The sequence below is a fragment of the Acomys minous genome (assembly GCF_964271855.1).
Source record: "Acomys minous genome assembly, chromosome: 17".
NCBI lineage: Eukaryota > Metazoa > Chordata > Mammalia > Rodentia > Muridae > Acomys > Acomys minous.
In genome coordinates this window covers 72,237,245-72,253,319 of record NC_140500.1, presented here as the reverse complement: position 1 = coordinate 72,253,319, position 16,075 = coordinate 72,237,245, and the positions used below count along the sequence as shown (strand labels likewise).

Genomic DNA, 16,075 nt, shown 5'->3' with positions numbered 1-16,075 from the left:
GCTTCACAAAGCTGTGAGGCCTGGAGCACGCTGACCTCTGTGACTCAGTTATCCCAGTTGTCACAGGGTATCAGTGTTCTGTCCCGAGCCCTCCCCCAGGGACAAAGGGGCACCACACAGGTGCAGCTGCCTGGCATGACTGCAAACTATCACTTCCTGACCAGAAAACAGAGTCCTGGTGGGCTCTTTGAAAAGCCAAAGCCTTTGATGCTGTAGAGGATGAGGATGAAGGCTGGGGGTACACACACACACACACACACACACACACACACACACACACCATGACTCCACCCCCTGCCCTGGTGACCCCGCCCTCGTACTCCATCAGCACCCTACCTCTCACACTCAGTTGCCCCACCCTCCCTCCCCGCACTGGCTCCTAACCCACCTTTCATTTGACGGAGCCCTGAGGGGAGCGGGTGTCCCCAAGAGCACCGAGATGCAGCCAAGGCTCTGGCTGGTTTTCAGTGTGAAGCTGGCAGGTAAGACCCAGAGTGGGGCTAGCACAGGTCTGCACCAGAGCAAGGGAGTGGATCTGGCAGTCTCAGCAACAGGAGGAACAGACCTGAGCCGGCCTATGGGGACAGGGGAGGCTGGTAGTTTCAGACCCTGAGAATGGAAAGGAAGGATATTCCTGTCATGGGCTAATAACCCAAAGAGGTCTGAGACGCCTAGGGCAGAAGGCACCTCTCTCCAGAGGCCTGAACTAGAAGAGGAGGGAGGAAAGAATAAAGAAAGAAAAGGGGGTCGAGAAATCCAAAACTGAAGGGGGAACGTAGTTGTTCAGAGTGCCCACAGGGATGTGCCCCCACGAAGTTCCCAGAAGCCACCTGGCTCAGGCAAGGGTCTATAGACATACTCTTATTACTTCCGGGGAAGTGCTTCTGCTAAATTGGACAAACACTGCTGTAGCTGGCTCAGGGACGATAACTGCCTTGCTCTCCAGAGTGCCCTGGAGTCAGGTCCTGCGCAGCATGGCGCTCCCCCCCCCTCCCCCCCACCGAGAAGCAGCTCTGCCGATGAGATAGATATTGGGGCTAGCCCAGAAGTGTGGCCTAGAGACTGTCATTGCGATCAGATGAAAGCAATTGAGTTTGCTTTTCAGAGGAAAACTCCTCAAATTTCCCCTGGCCTGGCACCGTAAAGAAAGCCCCAAACTGGTCACACTACTGAGAGAGACAGGGCACGCCAGCTCCTACTTCTGACCAGGTTAGCTCAAGTATATCACAAATGGACACGAGGCAAGGCTATTTCAAGCCACTAAAGCTACTGCTGCTCACTGTAGAAACACCAAGGCCCTCTGAAGATGGAAGCCTGGCCTACCAAACAGATCGAATGAGACCGTGTCTAACTAGAAGCCCGGCCGTAGGTGTCCTCTGTGCTTTTCAGAAAGGCTCCCGCCATCAGCGTATTTGTGGCCCCACTTTGCGTGCAGGGCGCCCTCGGTTCAGTGGCTCTGAGCTCATTCACCCAAGTCCTATGACCCCATTGTGTGTGAGTCCACTTCACGCAGACTGTGTGGCCTTGAGGAGACCTTCCTTGAGCTCTGATAGCTCCTGGGTAAAAGGAGTCTCTCCCCATAGGATTTAGTGAGAGTTAAATCAGAAAACAGGCTCACTGTGCCCGGCGCAGTGCAATAAATACCGATGTCATTACTCTGCTCAGCCAGGCCTGGCCGCTGTGTTATATCTCGGCCGTAGTCTGCGGAGTGGTCCTCTGCTCCAAGCCAAAGGGGGGGCGGGGAAAAAAGGGTTTTCTGGATCAACCTGGGTTTGTTGGAATCCACATGGTCTAGGGTGTAAAGGAACGTATTCTGAGTCCCCACACCACTTCACTTCGTGCCCAGGACATCCCGGGGACCGTTGGACTCACCGGCAGTATTTACCAGTGTGAGCGTGTCGCGCGGGCCCCTCCACTGTCCGCCCATGACTCCCTGTGTTGTGAGTGCCTCACCACTCCCATATGGTTTTACTTCTTTTTTTTTCCTCCTGGAATTCACTATGTAGCACAGGGCGGCCTCAAACTCAAAGCAATCCTCCTGCCTCAACTTCTGAAGTGTTAGGATTCTACGTGCGCACCATCAATCCTGTCTTCCTTCCTTTTCTTTCCAACCCCCAGCACCGAGCAGGACAGTATTGCCAAGCCTAGCTGCTCTTTTTCCACAGGAGACCACCAACGTGGTGACCTCTGAGGTCCCACAGCTGCTGCAGGGCACAGGCTGTGTGAGTAGCCGTGTCTGCGACTCCTCATCTCAGACAAAATGAAGCCCCAGTCTTGCTTCTGTAATAGCTGCCCGGCTTTGGATTTGAATCCAGTGAGACTCCAAACAAGTTAGCTTCATGCCAGTGTTTTTTCATTCGTGTAAGGGGGTAAAAATCCTGGAGCCAGCTGGGCGAGGTGGCAAACACCTATAATCCCAACACTCGGGAAGGTAGAGACAGGCAGATCTCTGTGAGTTGGAAGCCATCCTCATCTACAAAGAGAGTCCAGGACAGCCAAGGCTGCACAGAGAAACCCCTCCTCAAAAAACAAAAACAAAACAAGCCGAGTGATGGTGGCGCACGCCTTTAATCCTAGCACTTGGGAGGCAGAGGCAGGCAGATCTCTGTAAATTCTAAACCAGCCTGGTCTATAAAGTAAGTCCAGGACAGCCAAAGCTGTTACACAGAGAAACCCTGTCTGGAAAAAACAACAACAACAGCAATGATGATGATGATGACGACTATGATAATAATAATAATAATAATAATAATAATAATAATAATAATAATAATAATAATAACAACAATAATAATAATAAAAGTCCTGGAGCCAGTTTGAAATGTGGCTAAGGTAACTTATGCAAAGGGCCACAAACAGAAGTAAGTGGTCAACCAATGGCTACGGTAAAGGTAAGCTCAGCTGGGAGCACCTGCCTTGCAATCAGTGTCTGTAAGTTCTGAGTCCAAAAGACACTGACTGCTGTTCACGCCCTGGCTCTTGCACCAGGCAGATTCTTCCAACAATTTGCCCCAAACTCGGTGATCCTGAGGCCCCATCACTAAGCACAGGAAAAGTATGCTAATGGGGCTTCTGCTTTCTAGTTTTTAGGGTTTGAACTCAGGAGGCCAGGCTTGGTGGTAAACACCTTTACCTGCTGCGCTATCTCACAAGCTCCTCCCCTCCTTCCCCATCCCCCCCTTTAAGATAAGTTCCCTTGTAGCTCAGGCTGGCCTTGAACTCACTATGTGAGAACCAAACTTAAAGTTCTGATCCTGTACTCCCACCCAGAGTGCTGAGGTCACATGTGTATAATAAAAGCCTGGTTTGTCTCTTCTGGTTCCTTGTAGCTCTCTGCGGCAGCTCTGCCCTCCTTCAGACCCCTCCGTCCATGACGGTCCTAACCAATGGAACGGCAAAAGTGACCTGTGAGGCTAGAACCTCCGCTAAGACCTCGATCTACTGGCTGCGACAGTACGAGACCGCCACCAAGGCCAAGATCTATGAGTTCCTGGCTTCCTGTAATCCTTCCGGGAATACACCTTATAAAAAGATGAAGAACAGAATAATTGTGTTTTCGGATTCAACCCGGTACTTTCTCAATCTCACGAATGTGAAGCCAGAGGACAGTGGCTTCTACTTCTGCATGAGGGTTGGGAGCCCCCAGCTGATCTTCGGGACAGCGACGGAGCTGAAAGTGGGTAAGAATACTGTCAAGGCTACAAAAGAGGACACGAGCACGCGCGCGCACACACACACACACACACACACACACACACACACACACACACACGCACGCACGCACATACCAGGCAATAGAGTTAGACCTCTAAGTCTCAGTCTGCAGCCATGACTAATGACACCACTGCTAAGGCTGAGAACATACACATTGAGAGTTACCCAAGCCAAGCCCCTTTGGAGGTTGCATACAGCTGTGTCCCTTAATGTTGCCAACCGCCCAGAGGATGGGACATTCTATGCCCTCTATGGATGGGGATCAGAGGAGATGAGAAATGATACGATTCTGGTGAAGACAATGTCAGCAGTCTCAGGAATCCTGCATGTACGTACAGACTCTCGCTGCCTGGGCACACACACACACACTTAGAGCATTTCTGAGGTGACAGAGAAGCAGTTGTCCTCAGGACTCTTTGCCAAGTTCTATTGATCAAACCCATGCTTGGGGCTTCAATGAGTAAAGAATCTGGACCCCAGGCCTGGCCAGGCTATCGGTCCATCCCTGCCTTCCCCTCCCAAGGCCTCAGTTTTCGTGTCTGTTACAAGGCAGGTGCTGGCCCCACCTCTACTTCTCCGAAGCTACAGCTTCACGAATCAAATGACCATATGCAGAAGGCCATGGCAAACCACAGAGATGGTTTTCCATTTTCTAAGAGTCATCTAAATAAGATGAAATAAGTACATTTTATTGAGCCCAATTTATCAAAGCAGTGTTAGCACTCCAACAGTTGGCCTATTTGAGTACATGGCATTTGATACGCGTACAGCATATCTGTGTTCAGACCAGCCACACCGGCAGCAAGAATTCATCTCTTGCGGTGGAAAGGGGTCACTGTGTGTTCTCTCAGGCCAGTGGTTGGTTGTAGCTCAGGACTGGGCCTCTCACTGTTTTGTTTTCTATTCAGCTGGGGCCTGAAAGTCACAAAGGTACCCCAGGCATCCTCAGAAGTTAGGGCCCTCAGCCTAAGGAGACACAGACAGAACTGAGGATAGTTATAGAAAAACAACGGAGACAACAAAAACAGAATGAGGTCTCCATGGCCTTTCTAGCAAGGAAGTTTGATTCATATTCTGAATCATGGAATTCTGTGGGGTTGGGGGGGCTATGTTTGTTTTTTCATTGTTCGTTTGTCTTGTTTTGTTGTTGTTGCTTTTGTTTCTATGAGTCCCATGCTTTCCCAGCACTTCAGGGTCTGAGAAGGTGGCTGGTAATTTTCCATCTCTACCTATCCTGGCTGCCGTATTTCCAAGTCCTGTGTACTGTCCAACCACCCAGCAACAGCTGTGTCTTCCCAAAGATCATCCCTGGATACAATCTCCCCAGTGACAGGACACTGGAGCCTGAGCTACCTGCGTGGCTGAAAGGTCCCAGTGCTTTAGATGAGAAATTTGAGTATCGAGTGTTGGGGGACACAGGTCTTGCCCAGGCCCTCAAGCACATGATGGGTTCCAAGGATCTGTCCCTCTGACGAGAGAGGAGAGAGAGAGAGAGAGAGAGAGAGAGAGAGAGAGAGAGAGAGAGAGAGAGAGAGAGAAGAGAGAGAGAGTTAGTTCAAACTCCCTGACTCAGACCAGGCTGCTGCTCCCAGCCAAGGCACTGGAGGCTACAGCTGGCTCCCTCCCAGGCTGAGCAGCTGAGAGACCCCTTGCTTCGTTGAGTATAAGATGAAGCAAATGGACTTAGTTTAGGGGCTATGAGCATTTAAAGAACGTAGCAACCAGCAGGTCCAGACTCTCAGACCTTGTCACTGCTATCGGCTGTCACTTTACAAAAGCTCCTTGGTGCCAAGGGTCAAAAGACTTGCAGTGACCTAATGTGGTTAATGTTCTGTCATGTGTGGCGTAGGAAATGGTTTTTGTTTGTCCGCCTGTTTGTTTTTATAGCCCCTCTCCTACAGCTGTGCTGAAATAAGTATGCAGGAGACCCGTCTCATTGGCCAACAAAGGCAAAGGGTAGACGGTCTTGTTCTCCACGTCTCAGAGTCTCCCTGCTCAGTGCATCATCCCCACTGTCCTCTCCTACTGCTTTCCCAACCCCCACCCCGAGTGTGAGACAATGGATCAAAATTGAGGAGAGGAGGGGCCATCCAGGAAAAGGAGAAGGACCCAGAGCACTTACTGAGTCTCTCAACTGGTGTTGCTCCTGGGGGAGGGGCTGAGCGTCTCCTTCCTGTGGGCTCGCTCCACTGCCTTAGGGATTTGCAAGGAGGCTTAGAGACTGATCATACCAAAGGACGGAGGGATCTTTTTTCTTTTGTGTTTTTTGAGACAGGGTTTCTCCACACAATCCTGGCTGTCCGGGAACTCATGTAGATGAGTTGAGCCTCCTTGGACTCAGAGAGATGCCACCACACCCAGATGGACTAAGTACAGGCAACCCAAGGTCTTCTGCCAATCACAGTCACACCTACTGCATACTTTGCCAGGCACACTGCTTTTTTAGTTCTCACAAGTAGGCGTCATCTTCCATTTTTTGAAACAGGTTTCTCTATATAGCCCTGGCAGTCCTGGAACTAGCTCTGTAGACCAAGCTGGCTTCAAAGTCAGAGATCTGTCTGCCTCTGCCTCCAGAGTGCTGGGATTAAAAGTGTGCAGCACTACTTGGCCTAAGTCATCTTCTCTACAGCACATGGACTTAGCCCAGGCTGCACAGCTATTATCTGTGGCCACAGGGCTCTGCTCATGTTTGGTGGTGCCATAGTCTTTCTCCAGGACACGCGGCTAATCCCCACCCATAGGCTCTCCATTCATCTGAGAACTGAGAAATCAGATATAAATTCTTGTGCTCTGTGGCCTGAAGTCCTGTGACAGCCAAGGGAACAATCATAAGGTCATCAGTGCCTTGAAGGAAGGCACAGTCTGCCTGTCAGTCCTGCTGCTTACCTGGCTAAGATATGGGTCTCACTTCTTTCTATAGTTGATGTCCTTCCTACACCTGCCCCGACCAGCAAGAAGACTATTGTCAAGAAGAAACAGTGCCCGTTCCCCAGCCCAAAGACCCAGAAGGGTAAGTTTTCCATTATTGTACCTATGGAAAAAAGGGGCAGCTTTCCACTTTCCCTTCGTCCCTCTCCTTCTTTCTCTTGCCTTCCTTCCTCTCTCCCTTGCACAAACACTTGCCAAGTCTTGCCTCTGTAGCCTATTTCTCTAGCCCTAAACTGGTGTCAGTAAAAGGGGTGCTGAGTATGACGGCAACTCACAGTCAAATGAGGCCACACGCACAAATCATCACTGAATAAGATAAGGAAAATACATCTACCCAAACCCTGCACACAGGTGCTCACAGCAGCACAATCCACCATAGCCAAAAAACGTGGACCCAACTCACATGTTCCCCAACTGACACACAGGCTAACAAGACAGGAGGCAAGCAATACAAGGGCACATAAAGAATGAGGTACTGGGCTCACAAGCTGGTCTGGATAGTAGCGGCACTTGCTGCCCAGCCTAATTGTGTTCTGTCCCTGAGATTAACATGGTAGAAGGAGAAAACTGACCCCTGCACGTTGCACCATGGCTAAATGGTACTAAAATGTCCACACCATATGCCTACTCACTCAACCAGTCAATAAATGTAAGTTTAAAAAAAAAAAGAAGAATTAAATACTGGTAGTTCATGCCTATAATCCAAACACTCAGGAAGCTGAGGGAAGATCTCAAGTTCAAAGTCAGCCTGAGCTGTTGGGGGGTGGGGGAAGGGGGGTGCAGTGGTACACCTGGTCTACAGAGCAAGTCCAGGACAGCCAAGGCTACACAGAGAAACTCTGTTTTGAAAAGCGGGGGGGGGGGGGGGGGGGGGGGGAGCGGTGGTGGCGGCACACATTTGTAATCCCAGAATTTAGCAGATAGATGCAAGAGGATCAGGAGTTCAAAGTTATCCTCAGTGATTATGTCACATTTGAAACTAGCCTGGGCTATATAAGGCCCTGTCTCAAACGCCACCAGCCAAAAAAAGAAAATACTGATACATGCTTAAGTGTGGATGGAGCTTGAAAATTCACGGTAAAGGGTCAGTTGCAAAGAACAAACAAACAACACACTTTAGCCGGGTAGGGTAGCCCACGCCTCTAATGCCAGCACTCAGAAGCAGAGGCAGGCAGATCTCTGTGAGTTCAAGACCAGCCTGGTCTACAAAGTAAGTCCCAGGCTAGCCAGGGCTACATAGTGAACCCTGTCTTGACCATAGATGAACAGCTGCCTGAAGGGAGGGCATTGGGCATAATAATGAGGAAGTCTCAAGCACTACAGAGTTGCTTTTTCTGGAACTCTCAAAATATCCCAGAGTCAGATGGTGTGATAGCTTCATACCCCTCAAAGTGTGCTGTAAGTTTTCGCTGAGGCATGATTTTCCCATGTAGATCCAAGCCGCCTGGAACTATTTAACCCAGGCTAATCTCAAATTCATAATCCCTCTACCTTAGGCTCATAGGTTCTGGGATTATATGCATGTACACCCTGCGCAAAACTATATACCTTAGGCAGGTGGAGTTTCTGGTTTGCAAATCATATCACAATCAAGCTGTCAACAAACAGTCCAAAAGACCAGCCTTTCTCTCTTTTCCAGCTTTGATGTCTTAACAGAGGGCTTAACACAAGCTAATGAGTGAGCATCGAGCATCATAGCTGGAGTAGGCACATGTGTACTTCCTTTAAAGCCATTAGCGCAAATGTATTTCTGGAAAGATACTGACTTCAACCCCCAAAAGTTACTGGTGACAAACGGAAAGTTCCACATCTGCCACTGCCCAGAGAGCAAACCACAATACCAGTCTAGGGCTGCCCACTGCAGCATACAAAGGCCCCCGGGGGAGATGCTCCCCTAGGGACTAGGAGATGGGGAGGGGACTGCCTCCCGGGGTCACTGTGGAGAGAAAATTGGAACCTGCCTGGTTTGGTGCTTTATGCCTGTCACCCCAGCACCTGGGAGGTTGAGGCAAGAGGAACAGGAATGTAAGGTTATCCTCAGCTACGATGCAAGTTGGAGGTCAGCTGGGGCCAAATGAGACCCTGTCTCAAACAAATCAAAGCACTAACCGATAGAGAAAGCCTAAACCCGTGAACAGAAAGGTAAAGTCTTACTGAATATGAAACGGAAGACAGAGTGACTTCATTTTATTATGTACTATGCCTGGCTCTGCACCTTAGCCCTTCAGGGTGATGAACTGTGGGGCTGATCTGAGAGCATTGGAAAAGGACCTAGGACATTAAATATGAGCCCTGCAGCTTAAATAGCAAACACGAACTAGACAAGTGCATGGATACCTCACTCACGGAAGAACAGTCATGTGAGCAGCTAATGTAAACACATAAGCTAGAGCCCACCCAGACCCCGGACTGGAGTGAAGCCAATCTCCCTCTCTCTCCCATGAAGACACAATGGACTGACAAAAACTGAAACCCCACCAACATGGGCCACTAAGGTGCACCATGGGCGGAGGCATCTGGCAGCCTACTATAACCAAAAAGGGCCACATCTGTAGTTCCCGTTTTCAGCTTCTGCCCCAGGAAGACACCTGCATATAGAAACGTGCCAGAATGTTCTCTGAGGGGCTGTTTATAAAAAGTAACACATAGGGAACAGCCCAGATTCCCACTGGTAGCTAAATCCAGGGGCATCCCCAAGACTGCCTGTGACTCTGCTGGGCAGATGTGCTGGCATGATGGGGGGAGGGGGGCAGGGATGCGTTTGCAGGGGGGAAATGGCTACAGTACAATCCATTGTACTATAAAAGGAGAAAACGAAGGGGCCCAGATGTAGTATGCACAGAGCCCTGGGTTCAATCCCTAGCCCTGCATAAACGGTTATAGTGGCCCACAAGGGTAATCCCAGCACTTGACACACGAAGGCAGGAGAACCAGAAGTTCAAGACCATCCTCGGCCACAGTGAATTACATACCAGCCTGGAATACAGGAAACCTTATCTTTAACATCAAAAAAACTAAGACAGCAGTTAGGGAGACGGCTTTTCAGGCTAGAGTGCTTGCTACAAAGGTGAGGGGGCCCTGAGCTTGAGTCACGAGCACCCACATAAGAGGCAACCCAGCTTTGGGGGTGGAGCAGACGCAGGAGAACCTCTGGGGCTTGTGCCAGGTTTAGTGAGAGACACTGTCTCAAGGGACTGGGGCAGAAAGTGGCAGAGCAGGACACGTCTCCTCTGGTCTCCATACCTTCACTCATGTACACACACACACACACACACACACAGGGTGTGCACACTCACATACATGTATATAAACAGTGAAAACTGTGTGTTTAGATGCAAAAGGAAAGATTGAGAAATTATCAGTGCTGGTCTGTGAACATTCTAACCGCGTGTAAAATATGATGAAAATATTCCTATTTTGTGATATTCAAATAAAGGCCTTTTTTAATGAATAGTAAAATCTTATTACTAGATATGAGATGTGTCTAGTCTCTTTGAACATAGGCAGCTCCTGAGTTTTATTAACATTTTAAAAATATAAGCATGGTGACAATGCCTGTAATCCCAGCACTCAGGGAGGCAGAGGCAGACCAGATCTCTGTGAGTTCAAAGCCAGCCTGGACATCTGGCTGGCTACACAGAGAAAACCTGTCTTGAAAAAATAGATAGATAGATAGATAGATAGATACATAGATACATAGATACATAGATAGATATAACATGAATATATATGTTTACCTCAGTTATATTTAAGTGAATTTAAAAGACAAACCAGAAGGAAACATGCTAAAAATGCAACCAGAGAGGCTGCCTCCTGGGAGGGGAGTCACACAGACCTCAGTGAGCTCTAGGACAGCCAGGGCTACAAAATGAAGGCCACACACATAGTGAGACTCTGTGTCAAAAAACAAGCCTGCCAACCAGTGACACCCTCTGGGAGGAGGGGCTGCTCCTTGCCGTGTCTACATCAATGTTGACTGTGTGTGTCATGTGTGTCTTTTTCAGGCCCGAGGTGTGGTCTCATTACCCTCAGCCTGCTGGTGGCCGGCATCCTGGTTCTGCTGGTGTCCCTGAGTGTGGCCATCCACTTTCACTGTGAGTCGATGCCTACCGGACATTGAAGGGCCCCCATTTCGCTGCCTGAGGTTTACCTAGGCAAACTTTGTTCACTAAGGCAGCAGAGAAGACAGCAAGTTTGCCCCCAACAAACCTTATGGCTCTGCAAGCAGATCTTTCTTGTTTTGAGGGACTTGTAGGGGAGTGCAGGGACTTGAACCCAGTGCATGTTAGATGCCGTCTACTAGTGAGACACCCAGCTCCCCCGCCCTCCTCTGCCCCCCCCACCACCCTCACTCCCACCCCAAGGAGCCCAATGTGAGATTCCTCCGGTGTCTGCAGTCAGACAAAGCCTGGGGTCTGAGTCCACTGAGGCTGTTCCCTTCTTGAATGATCGATCTTGGCCTCTGTGGCGTAGAACACTGTCTACCTAGCAGGACTGCTATCTGTAAATGTCCTCAGGCCCCGTGTGCTGGGTACATGGGGGCCTGTGGCACTAGAGATGAGAGCCCTGTGTCCAAAAGAGCTCACCTGTGGCCTTTAAATGCTGCTCCTAGAAGTCCCCCCCCCCGCCCCCACTCCTGCTCAGTGGCACTGCAAGGAGACTCACCAGCCTGATGCCCTTAGGTCCCTCTGTTCCCCAGGTTCGGCAGACACTGGCCTCATGAGATGAGCAGGAAAGGTGAGCAGAGGCCAGGATATCCCTGCTCACTCACTTCTGCCACCTTGAGTGCCTCACCTTTCCTCCCAGGGCATCTATAAAGAGAAGGGAGCAGCTGGGACACCAACCAGATCAGTGGCTCTTAACTTTCCCAGGCTGCAGCTGAGGGCAGGAATGCTTTGGTACACTGCTGTTCTCACACACAAGTCTGTGTATCTGTTCTAAGAACCCCAGTAGTCTGGCTGAGCCTGGTGCACACACCTGAAATCCCAGTACTTAGGAGGTAAAGGTAGAAGGCCAGCCTTGGCTACATAGTGAATTTGAGGTTTGAGGCCAACTTGGGCCACCTAAGACCCTGTTCCAAAAGCAAATAAAAGTGGCCTGTGGGAGTTAACACAATGCACTCCTCTTTCTTCCCTGCATCCTGGAAGGAGCTGCTTTGGTTGTCTTCTAAGTTCTGGTGCGGTCTGCTGTCAAAGGCAACGGTCTTTGTTTTGCACTATTGAGATTTGAACCTAAGACCTTGTGTTCCATCACTGTGCTAGGGCCCCTCTCTCCAGGAAAGCTTATTTAATGTTCAAACTGGAGTAGAGGGACTGCGTTAAAACTCTGGCACTGGCCGGGCATGGTGGCGCACACCTTTAATCCCAGCACTCGGGAGGCAGAGGCAGGTGGATCGCTGTGAGTTCGAGGCCAGCCTGGACTACAGAGCGAGTCCAGGACAGCCAAGGCTACACAGAGAAACCCTGTCTCAAAAAGCTAAAAACCAAAAAAACTAAAACTCTAGCACTGGCTACACGGCTTTTGGCAAGTTACTGGACAACTCACGTGCTCTTACCATGATCATCATGGGAAGAGAATCTAGTAGCAAGCGTGAGGCTGCTAAAATGTGGGAGGAAGGAATGATTTAAAATATTTTAAACATACATAAACAAACAACAACAGAAGTGTGAAATGTGAAGGATTTGGGACCCACCCTAGCACCCCAGATGAAGTCATGGGTGCTGGCTAACCCTGCTGTCTTCCTCTTGGGCTCCGAGTCTTGATGCTGGTGATGGCTAACCAGCGCTGACTTGCCTCTTCCTGCTGTGTTCTTCCAGGCCTTCGGAGGAAAGCCCGAATTCGCTTCATGAAACAGTAAGTGCTGTTCTCCAAATGGGGCCTGAGGGTGTGGATGACTTGGCAGCGTGTTGGCCTAGCAATCTCCAGCACCGTGTAAATCAAGTATTGCGGTTTATTCCCGTGATCCCAGCACTAGGAGGCGAATTAGAAATTCAAAGTCAGAGGGTATGGTGGTGCCCATCATTAGTCCCAATACTCAGGAGGCAGAAGCCGGCTGGCAGATCTCTGTGAGCCTGGGCTACATAGTGAGACCCTGTATAAAAAAAGAAATGAAGTTGAAAGTCTTCTTCAGCTACTTAGTGAGTACAAGGCCAGCCTAGGCTATGGACCATATCTCAGAAATAACTAACCAGCTATATACATTTTAAAACAGATGAGAAAAAGGTCAGTCCACTCCATCTTTCAGTTCTTAGAAAGAGCCAGAGGCTTGTACAAGACAGAGGCTGTGGGTGTTTCCAACGAAGACTCCATCCCTAGGCTCAGACAAGGTTCTTAAATCTGATTTGTTGCTGTTGGTTGGAAACTGGGCCTCCCCACTGGTCTCAAGCTTGCTCTTTGCCAAGGCTGATCTTTAACTCCTGGTCTTCCTACCTCCACCTCCTGCATTCTGGGGCTACATGCATGGACCTCCATGCCTGGTGTGTGAGTGCTGAGATCAAGCGCGGGCCTTGGTGCACACAGGGGAGAGCTCTAACGACGGAGCCACATGCCCAGCCCTCGGATTTGATGCTTTTTCCTCTTCAGCACAGAGGGTGTTTCCCATCTGCCTGCCATACATATTAATTAGATCCTTAGAACACACACACACACACACACACACACACACACACACACACACACACACACACAGTAAAGACCGTGTCTCCAAATGAAAAAGGACAATAGAGCCTTGTGCTCAAGGGAGAGACAGGTCTAGATCTGAATTGACCGCAAGCATCTTGACCCACTGAGCTGTCTCACCAGCTCCAGCTCCATCAGCTGTATTTTATGGGCAAACGGCAATTCTAGTTTGGATGTCGAGCAGCAGATTCTACTTTGTGGGCAGGAATTGGATACCATCCTAGAGCACCTAAAACTAGACTTCCAGAGAATTCTGTGCAAAAAGCCTACCTTTTGTGGGCTTTTGTGAGAGGCAGCCTAACCCTGGCACTCCCTATGATTTGTCCCATCGTGTCCTCTGGTTATTGTCTGTTCCCTTGTGACGTGACAATGACAGTTTTGAAGACATCTGGAGATGGAGCCCAGAGATTTGGTACCCAGGAGTTCTATGGACCAATAAGGCAGAGAGAGCACACAGCATATGGGGTGGGGTGGGGGGTGGGGGAGTCCTCTTTGCATAGGGCAGCTCTGCTCACATCTATGATCTGTTTTTATTTATAAGATTTTTTTTAACTTATAAGATGTGTTGATTGGCAAGGTGGAGAGGTGAGGAAAAAGGATCAGAAGTTCAAGATTATAGCCAGGTTTGGAGAAATGGCTCAGGGGTTTAGAGCACTGTCTGCTTCAACAACATGGTGGCTCACAACCTTCTATAATGTGATCTAAAGCACTCTTCTGGCCTGGAGGTATACATGCAGACACAGCACTGTATACATAGTAAATAAATACATTTAAAAAAAAAAGAAGATCATAGTCAGTTTTTCTTAAAAAGAAAAAAAATATGTAATTTAGCCAGGCTTGGCAGTGCAGACCTTTAATCTGGGCACTTGGGAGGCAGACCCAGAGACAGGCAGATCTCCTGTGAATTTGAGGCCAGCCTGGTCCACATAGCAAGACCCAGGGATATATAATGAGACCCTGTTTCAAAACACCAAAAAGAAAGTACTTCAAAGAAAATGTTTATAGGTTTATTTACTTGAGGATTTTTGTGTTCGTGTGGTTTTTGAGACAAGATCTCAAAGGCTGGCCTTGAGCTCATCTTGAAGTCCTGGTCCTCCCTTCTGCATGCCCAATTGGTTTGTGGCTTTGAACACTTTAAAAAACCTCTCTGGCTTTATTGTTATGGTCCAGGTATGGACACAACAGTGCCCGGGCCTCACACATCATCTGTTAGCAAACCCTAATTTCTTTATTTTGCATATACATGTGCATTGTGGCAGGTCAGAACAACTGGTACTGATTATTGCACTCAGATCATCAGACTGAGCAAGCACCCTACCCACTGAGCCATCCTACTGGTACCAAAACTTGAGGGGCTTTGAGCTATTTTTTGTGAATGTGTGGTATTTTGTTGTAGTTTGGAGTTCATTGGTTTTTGCGTTTTGGCTTGGCTTTGTTTTTTTGCCTTTAATTTTTTAAATGGTAGAAATGGGCCCTAAAAGCTGGGCATAGTGCTGCACACCTATAATCCCAGCACTCAGGGAAGCCGAGGCAGACGGATCTCTCTGAGTTCAAGACCAGCCTGGTCTACAAAGTGAGTCCAGGACAGACAAGGCTACACAGAGAAACCGTGTCTCGAGAAGAAAAAGAAAAAGAAATAGGCCCTAAAAAAACATCCTAACATAAAGCTCTGGGCCCCTGCTTCGTCCTCTGTCTGCCATTTGCTTCCTCTACAAGAAATGCAGTGTCACTGGCCTGAAAATAAGAGTCTTACAACTTGCTGTTGCTTTCCAGATTTCACAAGTGATCAGCGCCCACAAAACCAACAACCTGCTGCAAAAGGACAGCGGCAGCACTCTGTAAAAAGCAAGATCTGGACTAAGGAGAGAGGGGACACACCACCGGGGAGAGCCCTCGCCCTTGCTCAAGCTGCCTGCTTTGAACGGCTACAAATCCTGTCTGCGGACCGCAGGCAGGGGAACCACTTGATTGCTCACCTGGAGTCTCAAAGAGAAAGCCCCAGAATCCAGAGCTGCTCCCATCGTGTGCCGAAGAACCAAGAATTCCCACCGTGACACTCCAGGGGGTTTGTACCCTTCTTGGATTGGACCCTGGATGGTGGCCCTCCACCCACATCTTGGTAGGGTAGCATTATCGGCCCTTTGAGGTCTCATTGGAGAGAACGTGGAGGCCAAGCCCACGACTTCCCAGAGAAGACTGCTCATCCCTCAAAAGGAGACGCCAGCTCATGAGCAAAACTTCCTGCGAACAGCCGCCCGGCTGTCAGCAGCCACCTTCGTCTTTCAGGCCCTTCCTCTGGGTCATGAGGCAGACCTCTGCTTCATCACCTAACTGGAAATTTCTTAAGCTTCACTTCTCTCTCGTGGTGTGTATGTTTCTTCTCTTACCCTCTGCCCTTTTTACGAAAAATGTCTTGTCTGTAAAATAAAGTCCTGTGTCAAAGACACAAGTGGTTTCTGTGGCATCCAAGGATAGCCCTGCTACAGCAAAAGTATTGACTTTAGTCAAAGAGAAGCAACAAGGCATAGAGCAAGTGTAGAGCACGCGCCTGAAAGTGCAAGGTCCTGGGTTCAGTGGACAGCATGGTGGGGGGAGGGTTGGGGGCAGTGGGGAGGAAGGGGGGAGCAGGGGAGAGGTTGGGGGAGTGAGTTCATTTTCTCATCTTATGTCTAGAACCCTGATTTGGCCACATAAAGTGCCCATAACTTAAATTGTGGATAAAGAGGTTAGGAAGAGCCCAGGACTCACAATACCA

At 49.3% G+C, this 16,075-nt stretch overlaps 1 protein-coding gene across 1 annotated transcript; it reads left to right on the top strand.

The window, feature by feature from the left end:
- Nucleotides 1-374: 374 nt before the first annotated feature.
- CD8B (CD8 subunit beta) lies at nt 375-15,757 on the top strand. The gene is made up of 6 exons (XM_084766913.1): nt 375-482; nt 3,330-3,680; nt 6,635-6,724; nt 10,647-10,736; nt 12,459-12,495; nt 15,094-15,757. Exons 1-6 carry the CDS (start codon nt 440-442, stop codon nt 15,104-15,106), a joined length of 624 nt encoding a protein of 207 aa, XP_084623039.1. The 5' UTR covers nt 375-439; the 3' UTR covers nt 15,107-15,757.
- Nucleotides 15,758-16,075: the final 318 nt, after the last annotated feature.

Excerpts from the sequence above, each read along its gene's own strand:
- CD8B (XM_084766913.1), top strand. The coding sequence starts at position 440 with ATGCAGCCAAGGCTCTGGCTGGTTTTCAGTGTGAAGCTGGCAG. Across the intron at positions 3,681-6,634 it reads AGCGACGGAGCTGAAAGTGG|TTGATGTCCTTCCTACACCT; the intron begins GTAAGAATACTG and ends TTCTTTCTATAG. Across the intron at positions 10,737-12,458 it reads TGTGGCCATCCACTTTCACT|GCCTTCGGAGGAAAGCCCGA; the intron begins GTGAGTCGATGC and ends GTGTTCTTCCAG.